General features: G+C 43.8%; 1 protein-coding gene and 1 long non-coding RNA gene across 2 annotated transcripts in view; both read left to right on the forward strand.

The window, feature by feature from the left end:
• SP1 (Sp1 transcription factor) overlaps positions 1–21,615 on the forward strand; it is a 32,159-nt gene extending 10,544 nt beyond the window's left edge. Inside the window, exons 4-6 of the mRNA XM_037883769.2 lie at positions 13,465–13,630; positions 15,810–16,009; positions 17,130–21,615. Coding sequence (XP_037739697.1) covers positions 13,465–13,630; positions 15,810–16,009; positions 17,130–17,446 — 683 coding nt within the window. The 3' untranslated portion in view covers positions 17,447–21,615. The remainder of the gene's footprint in view (positions 1–13,464; positions 13,631–15,809; positions 16,010–17,129) is intronic.
• LOC122463365 lies at positions 1,485–13,453 on the forward strand. The gene is made up of 3 exons (XR_006286637.1): positions 1,485–2,885; positions 3,940–4,009; positions 11,631–13,453. It is a non-coding gene; the product is annotated as an uncharacterized LOC122463365 (long non-coding RNA).
• Positions 21,616–22,994: the final 1,379 nt, after the last annotated feature.

The raw sequence follows: 22,994 nt of genomic DNA on the forward strand, positions 1-22,994 counted from the left end.
TGGGATTGCAACCTTCAGATAGCTCATGAAAGCTTATGCTCTAATAAATTGGTTAGTCTCTAAGGTGCCACAAGTATTCCTTTTCTTTTTGCGAATACAGACTAACACGGCTGCTACTCTGAAACCTTCAGATACCATTCATCTAAGGATCAGTGAAAGAGACATCACTCCTGCTATACGTCTTCTAAAGATGTAATTAAAATGTCATCTGTGTCAAAAAATGTAAGCCTGCATAGAGCAGGGAAGCCAGTTTGAATGTTGATACCTTTTTTGCGATGTGGAAAAGACTTTGTGGACATTCTGGGGCATGTGACACTTACAGAAGTACTCGATCCACTGTAGTTTCTTTTCCCCTTTCTGCTTTACTTTAAGAAACCAACCTTTTAGCTTTAGGCCATTAACTGCAAAATCTGTGGCACACGTGGTGAAATGGACAAGGTTTGCATGTTGGACACCTAGTTAATAGTAAAGCACTTTTATATAGTACTGTAAGTACTGCTTTGCTTTTGGTGTTGGTTGCCTTCAAAAGATAGGGATCGTCTACTGCCTGGGTAAAGTATGTGCTAGGTATACAGGCTACTGTAATGTGTTCCCATTAGGTGTCTTTGATGCAAGGCACTCAGGGCCTTAACTGATGAATGCATGCATGAAAGTACTCAGCTGAGGCTCTTTTTGTAGTGCAAAACAGCTGAGTACAAAAGAGGAGGCTAACATTCATGCCACCTGCCAAGCCCATGCAGCCAGGGGGTGGAGAGTGGAGCTCACAGGGTTTTCCACCTTCCAAACACAGCGGGCTAGTGGCTGGAACAAGGCTGCATTTTTAAATTTCAAATCATTGTTTACCTTTGTGATCTGGATGGAAGCATTCTGTGTGAATTGCTGAAGAGCACAAGCTCTGAATGGCGGCAACTTGGGTCAGGGCACTTGTTTCCTAATCAGGGAGTCCCACAAGAAGCAGCGGCCTGTGTGGTCAAACAGAATTATTGTAATGTGTTTGTTTACAAAATCTGCAATTTCTCCTCCTACACTCAGTTTGGCTGTCATTCGACCACGGGGCAACTTGGGCCCCAATCCTGTAGAGGGATCTGTGCAGGCAGACCCTTACGCTCTCACACTGTCCCATTGCATTATGAACCCCACTGGATATTCTCCTTCTCATGTTCCCCTCAATTGCAGTCTTGAGACATTTTGTAGATACTAGCTTTGAGCCTATGCCATCAGTTATAGTGTGAGTTTCTGCTAAGGGTGGTGTAAAATTTTCACTACTTTAGTTTTCTCTGTAGCTCACGAAAGCTCATGCTCAAATAAACTGGTTAGTCTCTAAGGTGCCACAAGTACTCCTTTTCTTTTTACGAATACAGACTAACACGGCTGTTACTCTGAAACCTTAGTTTTCTCTGTCATTCTCGGACTATTTGTACCTCAATCCCTTGTGATTAGTTTTGCAGCAGTTTCTTTCCTCTGGCTTCAAATAGTGTTTTGTATTCCTGTGGAGCAGTTAGCAGAGATAGTGCTGTCACACTGGGTCTCTCTCTATAACCTTCATCAAAATATGGTGCATCATTCATGCTTCAGCCATGTTTGAGAATGTGAACCAGTTTCTTCTCCTCTTTCCTTTTCCCACTACCTGCACAAGCATGCTGGCAGAAGGAACTTGGCTTCAGGGTTCAGTAAAGTATTTGAATAGATGCATGCTAAGCCATTGAATGTAGGAGAGGAACAGAGCAAAAATGTTGTTTTTAAAGGCCCATGTCAAAGAAATAACCCTTTGAAACATGTTTCCTTGTGACAGGTTTCAGAGTAGCAGCCGTTTTAGTCTGTATCCGCAAAAAGAAAAGGAGGACTTGTGGCACCTTAGAGACTAAGGTTACCAAATGCATCCCTAACTTGCCCAACTGTGTGTCATAACTCTGTTCTTGTGGGGTTTCCCATAGCTGTTGGGTTGCTGGCACAAATACATGATTTTTTAAATATTTTTTTTAAAGAGACCTTGTATCTGGGGGAGATGAGACCTCCACATGGTACGTACTCCTAGGGGTGGGAAGAGGGGTAAATTAGGTTCCACTTTAGGGCAAGGAGCCTGGACAAGATCCCTTTTTAACTTACTGTAATTGTTTCATTGATCACATCAAATTACCCAACTTCAGAAAATAATTCAGTTGTGTAATACTTAACGTTCAGTATCTCAGCTTCTTGTAGATGGTTTGTTTCTCTCCCCTCACTCTCCACAAAAGATAGTTTCATTTTAATCGAAGAAATATCCACAATACTGGTGATCTGAGAAGTCGAGTCCCCACCTTGTATGATTCAATAAGAGGAAACCGGTTTGTTTGGGAGTTTTTTCCCTGAAACTGTCAAAACAAAACCTTGGTACTGCATGGCTGGCTTCAGCCAAATTTGAACTCTGTTCAGCTTCAAACCCTTGATAATAGGAAGTGTGTACTGGAAATACTCAGAACATCTTGCCTCATATTACAGCATTGTATTTGCATAGGCTTTTATACTGTCTTTAAGTCAGAGGAAAGTATAAAGGAAAGCCATTAATTAGTGAAAATGCTCATGTCTTTCATATAACAATGTTCTGGAAATTTTCACTCCATTTAATTCCATCCATTGCAGTGTTCAGGTTGTGCCAATTTTAAAGTCACTCTCCCTTCTGGAGCCAGAATGAAGTTTCTGAGAACTGTAACTGAGTTGATTTAGCAGACAGATACCACAGGGCTGCTGCAAACTAGTCTGCTCAGAGACCTGTTCCTTAACTTGCACCTCGCTTTAGAACTTTGACTTGTACAACTTATGATTCAGGAAAGTATTGGCAGCTATACTGGTTTGACAGGTTTGGTATTCTGTGCAAATGTCCTGCATTGTTTACATCAGATCTGACTGTAAGTAGCGTCTGTTAACAAGGGGTTAGAATGGGGGACAGGGGATGGATCACTTGATGATTACCTGGTCTGTTCATTCCCTCTGGGGCACCTGGCATTGGCCACTGTCAGAAGACAGGATACTGGGCTAGGTGGACCTTTGGTCTGACCCAGTCTGGCCATTCTTATTTATTACTCAGTTGCCACTGTGAAACCAAACTTGTTCTCTTACGTCAGGAAAAAGCGGTTAAAGTTTTGTGAGGTTTTTTGTTTTTTTTCCCCCGAAAGAATTCAATTTAATTTAACTTGCAGCATAAAAACCTCTAACAATTAAAGGATATCATAGAACTTGCTGAGTAGCTTCAAGTCATTAAACACCAAACTAAAATACAATTACTCAATATGCTTTAGTATAGCTTCGAAGCAGCACACTCTTCTTCAAGGAGTACCATGTGTTCCCCACTCAGCTGTCCATAACTCAAAAGAATTAACATAGAGCCTCTCCAATTTACACAAATGACTATGATTGCAGATTAATGAATTTTGCAAATTAGCAAGTTAAGCAAACAAGATAAAAATCAAGGATACTGCATTGCAAAGTGTACTTTACTACTTTATGTGGCTAGTGTAGTTTAATTTTATTTGATCTGCTAGAGTATCTGTAGTGCAATATATTTTAGAGAAATTACAAATACTGGATAGTGTAGGATCTTGCTGTCGTTCTGGGCTATAAAATCTGCTGAGAAATGGGAAGAGAATGGAGTCTTGGGAGAATTATTGGATTTGTGAGCTAGAAAGCTTTTTTTAATGTTTTTCTGAAGCTACCAACTACCACAGACCAAAAATAAACTTTCGTACACAGAAATATTGCATGTATAAGAAATATTTTTGGGTGCGTTTGGATTGGTCACGGTAGTTCCTCTTTTTGCTTTATTTGTACTTGGCAGTGTCGCTTTAATTAAAAAAAATCTTGTGGCTTTTTTTGTCTCTTTGTAGTATCCCTTACATTTCAGAGTTAAAATTTATTTTCTCATTTAGTGATTTATTTATTTATTTTGCTTTCCTCTTTATCCAGGATGGGTTTAACTGTTGCAAACATTGCAGAGTTTGCATAAGACACAGTTGTGTTCGGATCCTACATAAAGGTGAATATTGTGGGCATTTTTTTCAAGGTCAACAGTGGCGGATCTAAAAATATTCTGTCTAGAATCCAGAGGGCATTCCTCATCCAGTTTTAGAACATAAAAAAAAAAATCCCAACCTATCATTTTGCTCAGACCAGTGGCTTGAAAAACAAGAAACCACTTTGTCTGTAAAAACCATCTGCCAAGACTCTCTCGTTTTTGGGTCTTCCGTCTTTAGCATGAGACTGATGCAGAATTAGCATAGTGCTTACAGCATTTTGAACCCCACTCCAGAGGCAATCATAGGCCCCCCCGGTCCATCTTCATACACTGTTACCTACAGGATGTAGTTTGTCTGTTTCCTCCTGACTGTGGTCAGTGAAAGGGCTCCTGTTTTGCTGCATTTGTGTCATCCTCGCTCGTCTTACTTGCTTGTATCTTTCATTTGTACTTCATCCAGTTGGATTAGTAATGGCCACCTAAATTGTGAGACCTTTACCTTAATGCGGTGGCACATTTGGTTACCCTTTAATGCCTGCTTTGCTACCGCTTCACCATTTATTTTTAAGCACCGGGGTTCCCCTTTGACACTTACAATTAAGGTGCTCCAGTGTCTCTGTCAGTGTACTGGCACCTGGTTGGTGTTTCAGCACCAGAAAGGGGTGGGTGTACTTTGTCTGCAGGTATGTCTGGGAGGAAGGGAGGAGGTATGTCTGTGCTCGGCGTGTTCAAACTGTGTTCATACAACAGGATTATGTCCATGATAGGCAGTCTTGTTTCATGCCGGCTTTTGCCATGTCAGGTGAAGGAGCAACAGATACACATGGCCAAAGCAGGGGTGAAACTGCTTCAAAATTAAAGGGACCGTATTAAAATTGGGTCAGCTTCATTTTGAAGATGCTGGAGCTGTACATCCATGGCAACTCTCTCATCAGTCTTATCTGAAAAAATATTCCTTATTGTTTGGAACCCAGAGCATTGAAAAATATACTTGCATAGCTATTAATATACATCAGTAGGTCTCAACATATTTACCGTGGTAGGCCACATATGCAGTTCTCTGTGTTATGTGGGCCGCATTCACACAATATATATACTACTTGTATGACCCTGAGGATGTCACATGGGCTGCAGCTGTATGCTGATCCTGCCGTGGGTTGAGAACCACTGATGTACATTCAATGCTTCTGTAACCTGGGAATGGTCTGTGATCTGGGCAGAATGATTTGACAAGCAGTCTGTATTAATGAAGATGATAAAAGTAAATTGTCAGGCTTTGTTCCTTCTCCATAAAATACCGCTGTATTCTGGTGACTTCAGAGCATTCTGCTATGTGAAGAATGAAGAGTGCATGTCTTCCCTTTTTTTTAGTGGTCTTTTTTCCCCCTCTTGCAATAATTTGTTTATGCCATGATTAGAATCAAATAACTGCTTGCCAGAATGCACCCTTTTTTTTCTTCTGTTTATGAAATGCCAACAGAAGATGGCGTAGAAATGTAGTTTTTTGCATGTTTGAAGATTGGAATGAGGCTAGGAGTCAGTAATGACAGGAAGCTGGGGTTTTTCAGGCCCATTGTTGTGTTTGTACATATCTCTTGTGCACATTTTTACTCATGTAACAGCAGTTCCTCAAAGACGGCACACAAATGATAGAGTGTATGCACAGTGCTATACAGGCTGTTGTTAATTTACGAAGTTAAAAAAAAAAATCCTTGTTTCCCTCCGCTCTGTTGTCAGAGTGTAAACATGTTGCAAGAACTTGAGTAATGAAAATGTTCTGTCCTAAAATTGCTAAACTTTGTAGGGAGCCTGGAATGCTGCTGCTGACTAGTACAGGAGCTCCAAGCCAAGACTTTCAAAAGTGACTAGAAAGCTTGTGTGGGTTTTGTTTGTTTGGGGTTCTTTTTTGGGGGGAGGGGAGCTTACCTTGAGACGACAGCCCTCTTTAAAGGTGTTACAGAAAGTGCTAAGCCGCCTATAGTGGCAAACTCATGCATCCGATGAAGTGAGCTGTAGCTCACGGAAGCTTATGCTCAAACAAATTGGTTAGTCTCTAAGGTGCCACAAGTCCTCCTTTTCTCCTAGTGTAGGTGCTTTTGCTGATATGTCTTATACCTGCTTCCCAAAGGAAACAAGCTGTAGTAGCAAAACCACTTTAACGGTGGTATAAAGGCATAGGGCTTTTGCCAGTAGAGAAATATCATTTAAAAAAATGACACTCTCTAACTGACATTACTGTGCCAGCAAAAATTTCTAGTGTAAACCTGTCCTGAATCACTAGCCACTTAAAAAAACCATACTTCAGTTCATGGCGGTAGCTGTTTTAAGTAATCTAGCAAGTGTTTTCTGGGGCAAGATACTGCATTTGTGTCTAAAAATTGTTACGTTGTGTTTACCTGAGAAGCCAATGCTAGTACGGCCTGAAAAGGAAGGCCAAACTGTCCTAAGAACTTAAATTTAATTGTGTGAATGGGCTAGTCACATGGATTTTATGTGCAGTTTTTTTCAATTGGTTCTAACCTGGTCAGTCAGCCTGCAGTGTTTGTCGTTTCCTTTCCCTTCATCCTTCTCAGTGCTGTTTATATGATGCCATTTGTTTACATATGTTCCTAGCAGCATTGAAGAATTTGGAGTTGATTGTGTATGTTCAGATACCAAGTGACCAGATCAGATAATGAATTGTACTGCGCTTCAAAAATGTCTGAGGGAAGTGTTGTGCAATGCATGGTTGCTTCTGAGAGTTCCCATGGGGGATGCTTCTTCTAGGACTGATATTTTGTTGGGTTACAGAGTAGCAGCCGTGTTAGTCTGTATTCGCAAAAAGAAAAGGAGGACTTGTGGCACCTTAGAGACTAACCAATTTCTTTGAGCATAAGCTTTCGGATGCATATGCTGTAGCTCACGAAAGCTTATGCTCAAATAAATTGGTTAGTCTCTAAGGTACCACAAGTCCTCCTTTTCTTTTTGTTGGGTTAGTTGCTGCTAACTTGTGTAAGTGGTAACAGAAGTGGTAGGGGCCACATGAATGCAAGCAACTTGCTGAAGAAGGCACAGGATATTGCATGGATTCGTGACTTGTGGACCATCTGGATTTCCTCTTGTAGCAGTGGGACTGCAGAAAGATGATTCGCTTTCCCAACGTGTTAAAGTATGATTACCTTTACATAGCTGCATAGAGTTGTACCTTACATCCACATTTGGGCTGAAGTGTTGATTTGACTGTAACTGTTCTTTCTAGCATGCTTATTCTGTGCTTTCACTTATTCCCCGGCATAAGGTCTGATTCCAGCGCACAGAGACAGGGCAACTCAGAATCTCTCCTCTAACCTGTATTCTCAAAGTATTCACTGATGATAACCAACCTTCTGAGGAGTTGTGGTGGCTCTGTAGTTTTCCCCTGGGCTTCTAAAATGCAGCCCCATCATGCATTCACTTTCTGCCTCCTGCCTTCCTGCTTCATAAGCCCCTCTGTATCTTACTCCGGACAGACATGCTGAGCTGCTGCCCTTTTATTTTAAGTTCCCACTTTTGAGGTGCACACTGAGCTTATTTGCAAATTGTGACTGAGCTCCCTCATCCAAAAAATAGTGTTCATTAACTCTTTCCCTGCAAAGTAAACCATCAGGGAAGAGAGTCTGATTCTCTTCCCTCCCCCCCGCCCCCCAAATTGGTTTTGGCTGGTGCTCCTGGCCATATACTGGTTCTTGCAGCCTAAGGCCTCATCTGATTACAGCCATGAGTGCAAGCGCTTAGTGCAGGCAGGCAAAACCACCAATTGCACTAGTGGTATTTTCCCTACTTTCAAACAGTCGTCAGCTCCCTTGGTGCAAATAGTGGCTTTGCCTGCAGACAGTAGGGCTTGTATTGATGCAGCTGTTCTGATGGCTATAAGCAGGGCAAATTCCGTGCTTGGACAAGGCCTAATTTTGGGGGTGGGAGAGGAAGAGAAAACGTGTAATGTTTAAAAGTATATATAGTCATTTTATACATATTCTCTTGCCCACAGTCAAATATGTAGCTTTTCATGCACTTCACAGGTTTCTGGAGCCCTTAACACATGTTAGATGGTCACTGACATCTGAAGTTAGCCATTTATTTATATATTGTTCTTAGCTTGACTCTTGGGCCTTCTGCCATGTCTTTATTCTGATAGGTTTAGGACTATAGTGACACCTGCTGGTGAAAGCAGACTTTTATTAATCAACTAAGAATAGTTGGTTAGGTCTCAGAGGGGTAGTAGCCATGTTAGTCTGTATCCATGTTGTAATCCTCGTTGTAGTAGTTGGTTAGGCAACTTCTTGTGAACCTTTTACCCAATCAGTATTGCTCAAAGTGGGACACTGTTCTTCAGCTGCAGGAATAGAGTATAATACTGATCGTTAAGTGCTGTGTTTTGACTGGAGAGTCTCAACATTTAAATTCTGTGTGGCTGTAACATCTCATATCTCAGTGAACGTGTTTTCATGTTTGAAGTATCTTAGAGTGAAAATTTCACAGTGGTCTGGGTTTAAATCGAATAATTTTTCCTGTCTTGCAAAGATAGAGGTGACCTTTTCACTTCACACCCAATCCCTCAAACAGTCTCATTCTTTCTGTTCAAGTCTTTGCACTTTGTGTGTGTGTGTGTGGTGTGGTGTTCTTTAACAAGCATGTTCTAACTATGGAGAGTGAAGCTTCTCGTCGTTATGTATAGAGAGAGTTATGGGAAATAACAGCTGGGTTGAGGCTGCAGAGCTGCTTGACAAAGAATGTGCGTGGGTGCTGCCTTTGCAGCCTCTGAAGGCTTGTAATCTGTAGCTCTGCTTCTCTCCATAATCACCTCATAATCCCAGAGGAAGAATTGAATTTTCAAAGGGTCTCAACCGAGTCTAAATGACACATGCAAGGTTTTGAGGCAGCTTTTGAAAGTGGGGATCAGTAATTCCAGGATAGCTGCGTTTATCTCTTCCGGGCAGGTTTCTCCAAATACTAGCCTTTGAAAGCACACCCCCTTTTCCATGACACCCCCACCCAACCTCCCCACGCGATATTACACTAGTACCTTGATGCACTCAAAAAAACCCACCTCCGCTAATGGCATAGCATGTGTCCCAGCGCTAGGGCACTGTCTACATGGGCGCATTACAGAATTAAAACTTGCTGTGCTCAGCGGGATGTTTTTTCACACCCCTGACCGAGAAAATTGTAGCGCTGTAAATTGTCAGTGTAGACAAGCCCTAAGACAGCACTTAGCACAAGGCAGCTGCAAACGTGAAGTGAGACGATCCCTGCCCAGCAAGCTTTCAGTCTAAGTAGAGGAGTCCAGCAAAGGATGGGAGGGGAAACAGAGGCATCAAGAGGTGGGGTTGCACGATGCCACGCAGCAAATGAGTACTGGAGCTGGGAACAGAACTCTGGTCTTCTGAGACCTGGACTAGTACATTATCCGCTGGCCCATGCTTCACCTCTCTTCCTTGGTTTTCTGTGTCTTGAAGACGACTTTAAATCAGGAATTTTAAATGGTCCCACACACTCTAATGGGTTTAAGCTAGTCCATACTGAAAGGCTTATTTGTGAGCTCTCTACAGGTCTGTTGTCTATATACTTGAATTGCTTTAGCTAAACTGAGAGAGCCTAGCTTTGGATCTGCTAAGCTTTAACTAGACTGGTCTGTATTGTGCAGAACTAATTCATGTGAATTGTCTGTGTCCAGTTGGTAGGCCTGTCTGTCTGAGTTGTTTTTAATGCACAGTTCCTTAACCTTGTGGTATTGTTTATTGATTTACAGCAGTGGTTCTCAAACTTTTGTACTGGTGACCCCTTTCACACAGCAAGCCTCTGAGTGCGACCCCCCCCCCTATAAATTAAAAACACTTTTTTATATATTTAATACCATTATAAATGCTGGAGGCAAAGTGGGGCTTGGGGTGGAGGCTGACAGCTTGTGACTCCCCCATGTAATAACCTCATGATCCCCTGAGGGGTCCCGACTCCCAGTTTGAGAACCCCTGATTTAGGGATATAGATAATCTTTTAGGATTCTAATAAAGACAAATTACTAATCTCACTTGGTTACAATCTGCATAAATGCTATACTTGTGGTATCCCAGATCCTTCACTTCATAACCGTTCTCCATATCGCTAAAATAATTCCATACTTTATCAGCCACCTGAGTAGTAGCTTAAATGGCTGTTAATGAGAGGGTTAACCTCTCATTTTGCTCATTAGTATTGCACAACAGAGGATTGATTCACTTTTGTACGTGGACATTAACAGTCGTTTTGATTTGAATCAATGCAGACTGTGGCAACTCCACTGAATTCCTAACCATACCTTAGTGCCCAAATTCACATTGCCACAAGAAGCTTCCTTCTGCTTCTAACTGATAAGGAAACTCACAACACATTAATCTCCTTCAGACTTGCCTACGGAGAAACTGTAATGGAGTGGCACCAATTGCAAGCTGACTGGAGCCTTACTGTCTTCATTTATTTGCTCTGATACAAGCCATCTGTGATAGCTGTTGGTGTACTGCACCAGTGCAAACCCCGAGCTGCTATAAAACAGTTTGCACAGGCTCGGCCTATTCCAGTTTCCTGCAGCGTGAGCTGCACCTGTGCAAACAGCAGCTGATGATGGTTGTGTTTTAAAAATCAGGTCACTCTTTGGGGGAGGGCCTGTATCTTATCAACCAAATGGCCCCCCAGATTTGCACCTCAGACTACACCCGGGATCCTGAAGCGACATTCCAAATTTCAGACTGATCACAGTATGGATTTTAGGAAAGGATCAAAAATTTGGCTTTAAACAGCAACCTTAACTATGCTACAGCTCTTACAATGCCATAATCACTTCATGCATCAGTCCAATGAAAACATATGAGTTTAAATCTGTCGTTGGACCTATTGGCATATGTTAATTGCAGCTGAAAACAGATTACACAGCCTGCTGTTTCTGCACCACTTACTGTGTTTTCAGCATTAAAATAATCACGCAGTGGAGCTTGAAGGAAAGTAAAACACTTGAGAAGTGTAGCTAGGGTTATTGAAGAAGCAATTAGATGACAGCATAAGCGTGGAGCAATAAAATGGAAATGAAAATTGATAGGCTTAAAAGCTTGCCATCCCTCCCACCCCCCTTTACAAATGTTTAATATGTTCGTCTGTATTTGGAAGCTTGTCGGTGACACGCTTTAGTTCCTATGGTTTTTGTAATTAGGTATCGCTCCTTGAGGTGGAGAATGCCTCGCGTGAACCGTGCCAGACGATTTTTCAACTTTATACATCTCTTTCTGTGCTCGCAGTCATTAGCCAGCTAGTGAGCGCCAACAATATCTTCGCTGATAGATGCTACTAAAACTACAGTCTCTCCCAGGCTGCTTTATTTATTGCTGTTCCTCATTTTATTGTTGGGAGGCTTTGCATCTGTTTTGTGGATTAGCTCCTGGATTGTTGCTTCAATCATTTTAAACTAAACAGATACTTAAAGGAAAACTGTCCTCATTCTGATCAGCCTAGCAGTCTAAAAGTACCAAAGAGAGAAACTTTTTTGCCTTGAATAAACCGTGAGACGTTATTAAAACCTCTAAAATTTGCACACATCTGGCCTTTGTGTTGCAAGTGGAAACTGACTATGTTTTTTTCCATTCCTGCTTGCTGCCAGTATCTGAAAGAATGTCATTTTTAGTGTATGGCTCGTGCTGGGCATGGAAATGCCAGCTTGCAGTGGAAAGACTACTCCATTTCTGTCTGGGCAAGGTGAGAACTGCCCTTCTGCTCCTGCTTCATCTTCGCCTGTAAGCTCATCAAACACACAATCTACAACTGTTGCCTTGACTTGGGAATAATGTTAGCTAAGTAGTGACCTTGGCGAAAATACAGGCTGTCCTATGCCCTAACTCTCTCTCCTGCCCATAAGACACAAGTAACCAGCATGTTAGGATGTTGGCTGTAATAGTGTTCTGGGTTATACCCTGTGTATTACTCAGGAATCTGCCCATTTCAGAGCTGTGCCAGAGGAAACTGTACATTTTCCATTCAGTAACAATAAAGGAGTTCTTTAGTTTATGCTGATGCCGTCTCTGGTAACATGTATTTAACATAGTTTGAACTTTTTACATTTGCAAACATACTGTATGCACTTCTGAAAAGTTCTACTTACAAGAGAACTTCTGAGACTGAGCTTTCCATTAATCCAAGGTCTGTTTTGTTGCCTTGAAATCTGCATAGTGTGAGAATTGTGTAGATTGTCTCTGGGGTCTGTATGTTTAGAATACTAAAGTTCTGGTTGGACTTTATGCTCACAGTTCTTGCCAGAAGTGGTACATGCTTGGCCTAGGGAAATGCTGTGTAATATAACTTGGCTGCAGACTTTTGTGTGTACTCTCAGGTTTAGCTTTAAAATTGTAGACACTTTGTGGAAGCTGGGGGCAAGAGAAGAGTAAAGTCACAGTCAGTAATCCAGAGTGTGTTTTCCTGAAGTACATATTTTCATAGCTATGATTATGTAGCCCAGCTAATAAAGTCTCAGACTTACAAACAAGTAGGAGAAGAGACACCCATTCTTTGGAAATCTGAACATCTGGGGTGAAATCCTGGTCCCCGAGGAGTCAATTGCAGTTTTGCTACTGACTTCAGTGGTGGAGTTTTGCACGCTTATTTTGTCTTTGTTTTCCAGAGTGGGTTAACCGAAATAGTTTAAATAGTTGACAGATAAGAATATTGACTTACTCAATTCTGTCTTCCTGAAAGACACATGCTCTACAACTGCCTTAAACCTCGATAACTCTGGCAAATCTATGGAGTAAAGAAAGGAAGTTTTGTTTTGATCTCCTCTCCTGGGTCCATTTTGGATAACGATGCCAGTGATTCGCTGGGGGAGGATAAAGGCAAAAAGTAACTTGTTCAATGTTCCCTAAGGGGAGTGGGGGAGGATTGGACCAGGTTGTTTCTTTTTGACCCTGACAATGCTTTGTGTAAGGAAGCTTTGTACAGGAAATGGGGGTGGGGCAAAATTAATAACTTCCCAAATCTAAATTGAGATCGCAAAAGGGTCTGTAGAGGGGCAGCTAACTCCTGGCCACATGACTGTCTAGAAAATACAATGGGAGAATTCACCAAGATTAGTCCATAATAGAATCCAACTGACGCCATCAAGATCCCCATCCATAGGTAATAGTAGAGTTTGGTCGGGATTTTTACATCTACACTTAGCAGAGCATTTATGCTCTTTGCTCCATTTACTTGTATTTAAAGCGCCTTGGCAAGGGTGGAGCTGCTTTACAAATATCACTGTGGACTTCCATTCTTCACCCAGGATACCCCCTTCATAGGAGCTCCTTCAGATGTGTGGCGTGACTCTCCATCACGTGTATAAAATGCCAGCTAGCAATTAGACCAGTGATTGTAGTTGTTTTTCCTTCTTTTTAATTTCCTCATTGCTTAGGGTTTGCTGGTTAAGATGCTGATCCAAAAGTAATGCAGATATTTCCCTCTAGGTGATCATGGTGCTCAGTTGGGCCTGCATGGTGGAGGGGGTGACGGAATGGGAGACGAAAACGCTACTGTGGAAGAAGGGGAGACTAGTCCAGACCCACAGCCACAAGGCCGAAGGATGCGGAGAGAAGCCTGCACCTGCCCATACTGCAAAGACAGCGAAGGACGGTAGGATTTGCTAACTGGGTACCTCAAACTGTAAGCGGGATCGTCAATATGATGGTAGGGAGTTTCAGAAACCCGGAGGGATGGAGACTGTAGGTCACTTAGCAGCCTTGGCCTTCAAGAACTAAAGTCAATCCAGGCTGCACTCTTAATAAAATCGGTTGACAGGTCGGATGATTGCAGTAGTGCTCTCTCCCGGGAGCCCTAGGCCAGGTCTGGTGAAGGGTGGGTAACAGTAATTTTGGGGCACATGCTGGGTGCCTCATTTTAAACTGACATGGTCAGAACTTGAGCAATCTTGGTCTCTCCGGTTCCCATCCTTGTAGGACTGCAATAGTGGAGTGAGGGGCTGATGATGTCAGACTGGGTTGGCATCAGCTCAGTTGCGTGAGAGGAGGAGGGAAACTTGCACTAAATCTACTAACGTTCTGCTTTGGTTACAGCTAATGTGTTAGTCCCTGGGTGCTCCTGAAACTAAACTTACACATGAAAGCTGTTCAGAGTCTTTTGTTTTGTTTTTCCCCTTAAAACTTTGCCTTGAGTAACTGAAAGATTTGTACTGTCTCTGGATTGAACGTGCACTGCGTTTGTGGTCATCAGGTTATAAAGTGTTTGCTTCAGTGGCTTCCTCTTCCATCGCTAAAGTATTATCGGGTGCAGAAAAAGGGCTAAACCTTATGGCTGAAATGAGCATGTTCCTGTTGTGAGAAATTGAGGGCTGAGCCCTCTATATTCCTGTGGCCTGGGTTCTTCTGCCAGAGAACAGTGCTCCAGAATGGCAAAGTTTGTTTAAAAATGGGGAGAGACTGGTCAGAGTGAGGCGGAGTGGAGTCTAGGCTCCTAGTGTCTACTCTGCTTCGGTTCCTGCATTGGAGAAATGCAGCTAGCTCCCTGCTTCGCTGGTGAGGAGACCTTAGCACGTGTTAAAGCTTTGAGAGCGGTATCGCAGAAGGTGCTAAAGTAGGGCTGAAACAAAATACAGAGTCAGCGTAAACCCCACAAGGCCAGAAACATGCATCGGAGACTGTAATTCCCTCCCTTTTGGCACCTCGTCATGCCTAGGTCTTTAGGGGGTATCTCCAAACAGTGGCAGGGCCATTGGTGTACATTAAGGACAGAATTTCAGTTGTCAGCTATGTGACGGGTCTGCCTGGCCAGTAGCGGTCGCTCGGAATGAACAGCAGCTTGAGCTCCCCTTTAAAACCTGTGAACGCAGCCATTCCCGTTCCCGCTGTCCCCTCCCTCCCACTGCCTCTTCCTCTTTTCCCATTGACTTGCTCTTCATGTCATACCCCGCGTGCCCCATTGCTGGGCCCGGCCCGCATGCCCCATTGCTTTCACAGTGGCTTTGTTACACTGGAGAATTTTTAGTTAAAAATGTACTGAAAAGGGGAGTGGGGAGAGACCCCATGGAACAAAAAGTTTCTTACACACACAGTGAAAATAGGGACAGATTTGTTGAGGAGCCGCCTGTCGGGCCGTGTCTTCTGACGACTCCTGAAGAGGCTCCTGGTTGCAACCTCTTCTGTTTTTTCACTGAGGATTTAAGTGACTCCTCTATGGCTCCCCTGAAGCCCTCACACCCACCGTCTCCCCCCCGCCCCCCTTCCTCTGACTTAGACTTTTTAAAACTAGCAATTTACCTGCTCGTAACAGTTCCCAGTCTGACTTTAATTGGGGAGTGTTTTCGTGCACATGTGGTACAGGTTTGACTCTCCCAATAACACTTCATTCTTTATAAGAACCTGTCATCCAAAGGTGTGGATACAGTTACCAACCCAATAGTGCTCAGCACCTTTTATCTCTGGAGTACCTTGTAGTCACCAATCCCCAAGGACGCGGATGTCCTCTTAGTTTGACAGAGGGTTAGACTGAAGCATCGAGTGGGAGCTGACTTGCTGGTGGTCATTGAGCAGAGCCAAGACTAGAGAGCCCTGATTCCTCTAGCCAGGAGACCGTCCTGCCCACTTCCCTGTGTTTCTAATGTCAGCCCAGCATCTGAGCAGTAAGTAGGCATGTCTAGTCAGTGCTCTGATCAGTGACTGGTAACCTGGGGTTTCCATTGTGTGAGCTCAGCAGCCACGCCGGATGCCACGTTTAGGAAGCTGATGTTTCACCTCCCTGTTAGCGAGAGTGGAGAGACTCTGTAAATTAATGCCTTGATTGATCTGGATTCTTCCAGGGGTTCTGGGGATCCCGGTAAGAAGAAGCAGCACATCTGCCACATCCCAGGCTGCGGGAAGGTGTATGGCAAGACGTCCCACCTGCGGGCTCACCTCCGGTGGCATACCGGGGAGAGACCTTTCGTCTGCAGCTGGATGTTCTGCGGGAAGCGCTTCACGCGCAGTGACGAGCTGCAGCGGCATAAGCGCACGCACACAGGTAAGCCCGGGAACCTGCCCTGGCTGCGAAGGGAGCAAAGGCGCACTTAAAGCCAGGGCTGGGGGAGCCTTCACATTTTCTCTAGCCTTGTATGTGTGTTGCAAGGGTTTCCAAGATCCTTGTGATTGCCAGCGCTCTCCACTATGTGCTTGGTGTTCGCCCAGTGTTCATCATCTATCGCTTTGGGTTTCTGCAGTACAAGTATATTTACAGGTTCTGTCACCAGCTGTACAAAACCATGACTCTTCTGTTCGTTGACAGCTGCATCAAGTGAATCCTCTGCAGTACTTTCAGCTGCGATGTTTTCCTCGCCTTAGGAGCCCCGAAACAAGGAACAGCTAGAACTGTTCAGAAAGCCGCCCACGGGGGGAGTAACATTCAGAGTAGGGGGAGATAAATGTGAGAGGGTCTGAGAGGCCATCATGGAGACAGAGCCAAAGAAATAACACATCTGAGCCCGATCTCACTCTTGAGAGCATCCACACTGAGCAGAGCCCTGTTGAAATCCGGGGGGGCTCTTTGTGAGTGCGTGATTCACAGTTCAGGGTTAGGGCTCACAATGTTATGGGGGAGAGGGTGTGTTTTACTCCACATAATAAATTCAGTTTGGCAAGTGGGTGGATGAATTCTTCTTTGCTACATCCCACATAATTCTGAGACTTTGGTTCTAGTGCTGTAACTAAATGTGGCTTTTGACACCTGGTATGTTTTCATCACCAGTAAATCTGCTTTGGTCAGAAGTTGTATAAAGTGAAAGAGAAAGCCGGTGAGAGGAGAATAGGAAGACACTTGGATGTTAGCAGCTGGCAGAAGGCACTGACTGCAAGTCTTGTGAGAGCAGGGCTCTGCCCCTCAGAAATAAGCTATCTTTCACTGAAGGGCAGTTGAAAAGTGCTGCCCCCCCCCCTCCCTTAATACCTGTCGAGGTTGCTCTGTGAGCTTCATCCAGGCAGTAGCTGAAAATTGCTTCTTATTCAGAGTTCAGTTTGTATGTTGAACCCTTGTTTGTTTGTTACAATGTGGCTCTTCCTGGTGGAAAGGTTTGGCTTCCCATAAGGACGTTAAGCAAGCGCATTGTTGCAATGGCTGAGCGGTTCTTCTCTCCCGTTGCTGTTTACAGGTGAGAAGAAATTTGCCTGCCCGGAGTGCCCAAAACGCTTCATGAGGAGCGACCACCTGTCCAAGCACATCAAGACTCACCAAAACAAGAAGGGAGGCACAGCCAACAATGTGGCCATGAACGTCTCTGCGGTCTCCATGGACACAGGGACTTCGGAAGGAAACAGTGGGCCAACCCCATCGGCCCTCATCGCAACCAACATGGTGGCCATGGAAGCCATTTGTCCCGAGGGCATCGCACGCCTTGCAAGCAGCGGCATCAACGTCATGCAAGTGGCAGATCTCCAGTCCATCAACATCAGCGGGAATGGATTTTGAGACTCTGTGAACCACAAGTCATGGACAGTGTCCAAATCTGGGGTTCAAGGTAGCATGGGTCTAAGAGCCGACTGGAGAGGGAGAAGATAAATATTTCGTTGCTAGTGTGCTGAGAGGGTAGGGTCAGTCACACCTTCTAGCACGAGAGCCCAGTTCCTCTCTGCCAGGAATGCTACTTGAAAACAAGGCCCGGCGATCGGCTCAGACCTCTGAGGCCCAGTGACTACATGGGGATGCCAGAGCTTTTTTTGACTCGACTTTCCCTTCTCCCCCATAACTTCTCCCCTATCTTTCCCTCAGTAGGTACCCCTGATGCCAACATGCCTTGGTAAATGTATATGATCATTGAAATACTTTTTAGCGCAAAAAAAAAGATTCTATATTATTATTATATATATAAAAATATAAAACATGTTCATTTGAGCAAGGGAAAAAAATTGCTGCGACCAAAGTGTTTGGTCTATTTTGGATGCCTTATCTTTGAACAGATGACCCCGTGGGTAGTTAATGAGACAATACCCAAGCTGTTGTTCAGATGCTATATTACATTTTACATTGTAACCTTAAGAAAATTAGCCTTTTGTATGCTCTGCTTTTAGGTTTCTTTTTTTCCTTAATTTTTTTAATTATTTGGGTGAGGTTTTCTTCATATAAAACAGTCACCCTCTTCCTTCCCCGCCTTAATCCCTTCATTGCTTTATTTTAAATTGTATTTGCTGCAGAGATTCTCTTATCCAAGTTATTTTAACCCTTTCTGTTTCATTCGGAGCATAAGTGTACATGTAAAATTGATTGTAAAGGTTTTTGTGCGGGTTCACTCGAGCTATTTACCAGAAGAGGGTCCGGGACCCATAATGCAGTCTGAGTTTTTTGCGGGGGAGGGAAGGGGAGTCTTGGGCAAATTTATTTTTCTGCAGTCGGTCTTAAAAACAAAACGCCAATGTCAGTGCGTCCAGGGCTGGTGAGATGAAGACAACTCAAGTGTCGAGTGTGGCAAAAAACAATGAATTAGCTGCAAATGCAGTGGAGAAGAGACCACCGATAACACTGTGTCTATCCAGAGTATCGTGCCTAGTCTGATTAAAATGTAGCATGAGGAGATGCCTGTTTGCATCCCTAATCTGAGGGTTACTGCAGAGCAGCTGCTGATGCTAGTGCAGAGGGTGAGTAGAAATACACTGTTGGTCAGACTGGCAGGCTGCTGGTACATTTGTAAGTGGCAGGGAGTTTATCTGCCAGACATGGACATCAGGCATCGGGTGCTTAGTGGACATGTTACACGGCCCCGTGCTGGGGCTGTTTGTTAATGGGACGCAGGTCTCTTATTCAGATTAAATCATCACATCATCTTGCCGGATTTTTTTTCTTCCAACACTACATTTCTTTTCTGTCTCCAAGGCTTCCCCGTTCTTTCAGAGATTTCCAAACCAGTAATTGGAAACAAAGAAATTTCCTGGCCGTCTTTTTCAAGCCCATGGTGGGTCTGGAGGCTGGTAGTTCTGAATCATTCTAGACTCCTCTGTCCAACTGACTCTTGGTCCCCCGCCTTTCCTGCTGCAGCCACAACAAAGTGGGTGTTCCCTAAGGCCCGTCCATTTCCCCTAGCCCTTCTGTGAAGCCCAGCTGAAATGGAGCGAGCTGTCCCTACAACAGCATAAAATTGCAGGAAGAGGACATCGTGCACTGTAGATTATGTGGGGGCTTCGGGATTTAGAATCCCTCCAGATGAGAATTCAGTCACCTTCATGTGTGTCACCCACCCTCCCTTGACCCACAAATCATCCTTGATAATGAAGCTGTGTGTCATTCGTGAACTCATGCATTTCAGTGCTTGGTGACTTCTTTAGTAAATCCTTGGGTCAGAGACACCTGATGGAAAGACAAGGGCTTGAAGAATCCTCTAGGAATGGGGTGAATTTTATTTAATTAGGACCATAAGCAGTGTTCTGGTGTGTTTTCATATAAAAATAAATGCAGGAAACTGCCATATACTCCTGCAACCTGGTGTTTGATAGCTTATTAGTGCAGGCAGGTGGTGGTGGTTTTAATTTGTAAGCTGGATCTTCTGTTGAATCCCTTTGCTAGGGAAGGTAGAAACATTGGGGTTTGCATTAACCAGAATCAAGGCTGAGCTGCAATAGAGCCCTTGTCTGGAAGAGCAGGAGGCAAAGGTCTGTGTCTGATGTGTGGAAAGGTTTTTATATTTGGAACTCTGTTGGAAAATGCAGCAGCTTTGGAAGTTAAAAATTAAAATCCCTTCGTATGGGTTGCTGTTGATTATGTAACTATATATAATATCTATCAAACCATGTAAAACAAATCTGGTGTTGGGTGCAGAGGATAGTGTTAGGCCAGTGTTAATTGTTCCTCTCGGAAAGAGGTAAGTAGCAGGTGGGAGGGCAGGTATTATAGTGGAATCAGTGTCTCTCTTCACATTTTGGTCCCATGGTTCTTGCTGATTTTCAGCACACTTGGAGGTGTTGGACTCTCTTCCATTCCCTTTTCATGCTTTTTTGCTGGGAGGCTTCTAGGGAGTTTTTTATGCATGTGCATGGAATTGCAGGAAGGCAACCTGTTTGGTAGGGAGAAACCCCAAACAACGTTGGGGTGAAATAAAACTTTATATGAACCTGAATCACACCTGTAAATGGTGCTTACTTTCTCTCTAACTAAAAGCAAGTGTGATTCTGCTGTATATTTTATATACACCTTGCATATAAACACTTCTTTTCACCTGTTCTACCTAAGGAGAATACACTTGAAATGAGGCAAATGCCGTGTGCTTAGGGGCTTTATAAGAAAGTTCAGGAATGGTGGATGTTCTTAATTATTTCAATAGCTCTCCTAGACCAGTTGCTGAGAGCACAGAGGCAGTTTTGATAAGAAAGCCACTCATTGGCACCGACACTGAGAGGTGGTTTTTGCTGAGTCTAGTACAGCAGGTTTCTTCTTTATTCTAGTGTTGCTTGGAAAGTGAGGGAGATGATGCATCAAGGCTTTTGGGTCAGGAATAGCAAATGAGACCATGGTGTTCCAATCAAACAGAAGCTAACAGTGTGCCTCTCGGAAGATTACTGCTTGGACACTGTGCAGTTCTGGGATCTAAGCATCCTTCCTGCGTCAAACCAGCTGAGTTCTAGAGAACTGAATTCTTGGCGAGGTGGGGAAACAGATGTGTTAGTCAGACTAGTATCATGGGATAGCAGTAACAGATCATTCTAAAACGACCAGGGGCTTCTGTGCTGCTAGCTTACAATACCACAGACGGGCAACTTCTCTCTGAATTCCCTTTTCTCTTCCACGAGAGCCAAATTCTTTCCCCTCGTCATGGGATGTGATGCAATCCAGCACACCAGGAGCGGGTATTTCTAATCAAGCTGCCATTAAGACACACAGGCTGACCATGGTTGCCAAGGTAGCTGGGCTCTGAAGAGCCGATCACTCAGAAATAACTATTTTAGTGTAATGCAAACTTCAGCACTAATCCCCAATTGTCTTGTTTGCTTTAAAATCCTGTTGTTTTTTTAACTCTGTATGAAAATTCCCTGCAACTGGGGGATATTACAGGTTCCTTTCTCAGATCTGAGTTAAATTTTTGGCAAGGTCTGTCTGTCAGCCAGTTCCCTCATCTTCATTCTGGGTGTGGCTCGCTCACTTAGGTTTGGAGAGAGATTTCTTCCACAGCGGGATGTGAGAGTTTTGTACCTTTACCAATTCATGACTGCTTGGTGACCTTCCCTCACCAGACTCTGTGTCTGTGTTGTCAGATCATCAGCATGCTTTGTCAGTTTCAAACAGCAGTACCTCCCCCTTTGTACCTGCAAAATGCCTCCTTGTCTTCAAAGCAGAAATCGGTGCATGCTGGCAGGAGGCAAAGTCCTGCCAAACTGTGAAGTGTGAACACATTTTTACCTTTTAAAAAAAAATAAATACAGGGAGGGAGGAATCTTAGCTATCACTGTAAATTCCTCTGGCTGATTTCTTTCTTCTCTCTATCTCTATTTTTGGACTTGTATATTTTTATATAGGAAACTTTAAACATTTGTATTTTTTTAACAATCTGTGAAGCACTATGAATTCCAGTTGTGTCAAATGTCAATATCTTCCGCATCTTGTGAATACTGGAAGCTACGGATGGTTAGTAGAAAGCAGTGTTTAAAAAAAACAAACACACATTTCAGTAACTGCCTCATTAGGCTATTCGGGTGCCCATTGCTAGAACAGCTACCTGAGAACATTGCCAATTCCTCCTTGTCACTTGCATTCTTTAATGTATTGAGGTCCAAGGTAGATTTAGAGAAGTTCTGGAAACTACCCAGGTTACATCACTTGGTGACCACATTGTCAGTAGTTATCCAATATGTCAAATGCAGCAGAATGCTGGGGGAGCCCGTGTCTCCACTGAGAACATAACGTACTTTCATCTTCCGTCCACATAGCTGTCCACTAATCCAGGATTGTCACTTAAGAAGCCTAGTATAACCTGAGAAGAGTTCGAAAGGATCCCTAATTGTAATCTCCTTATCCTCGTGGGGCTGTGTAACCTAACTAGAAGGGAAAGTGGTGGTCAGCCTGGACGGTATTGTCTTGTTTCTAAAGCTCCGTCTTTGAGGAATATTCTTTGGACTGAGGTTTCTACAGGTTTCACTGTGACATTGTTGAACAGGTCCCAGCAATGGAAAGTTCACCACAGAGGAATGGTGCTTTTTTTCCCCCATTAGGGAACCAGAATTAATCTGTAGTTTCCTGTGGAAACAAATGGCCCTGCATGTGTCTCCGCTCCTCAGTGATTTAAAATCTTAAAAATCAGACCCGTTACACTCAGGGCTGTGAAAGATTGTGAGCCCTGAGTGCTGTAGATAGGTCATCCTAACTCCCGGTGTAGATGGGGCGAAGTCAATGGGATCTTCTGTTGACCTGGCTACTGCCTCTGAGAGGTGAATTAGCTCCATTGACAGGAGGAGTTTTCCTGTCTACATAGGAAGCATGGACACTTCGGCACAGCTTGTAGACATGGTTATACCGTGTGTCAGATCCAAGAGCAGCAGCACCAACGTAGGCGTCAGGACAAATTTTTACAGATTGGAGATGGAAAACAAGCAGAACACCATGGGTATGGACTGTGCCTTGAACCTATGTGAAGTGGCTGGTCCTAGCTGCAAGGGCAATGCAGTTCTTGCCCAAATCCAGGCAAACTGTAGGATAGATGTTTGCTAAAGGCTAATTCCCAATGTCCCGTCCCCACCCTGGTCCTGTTAACGTACGTGATGGACCAGCTAATACAAAGAACATAAAGTATCTGAGAACCTCGGTACAACCTGGCCCAGATCCACAAAGGTTTTTGGCTTCTAACTTTCATTGATTTCAGTGGAAGTTACAACCCTAAATACCTTTGTGGATCTGGGCCTTTGTGTCTTAGATAAGCCCAGCTTTTTGGGGGCAGTGGGAAGAAGAGGTGAGAGGGAGAATGTACTCTTGGGCTGCTGCAGCTCCTGGGGATCTGAACAGCTTCTCCATTTGCAAAAGAAAATTTCGCCTTGGGGTTTAG

This window comes from Chelonia mydas, chromosome 20 (genome assembly GCF_015237465.2).
Source record: "Chelonia mydas isolate rCheMyd1 chromosome 20, rCheMyd1.pri.v2, whole genome shotgun sequence".
Taxonomy (NCBI): Eukaryota; Metazoa; Chordata; order Testudines; family Cheloniidae; genus Chelonia; species Chelonia mydas.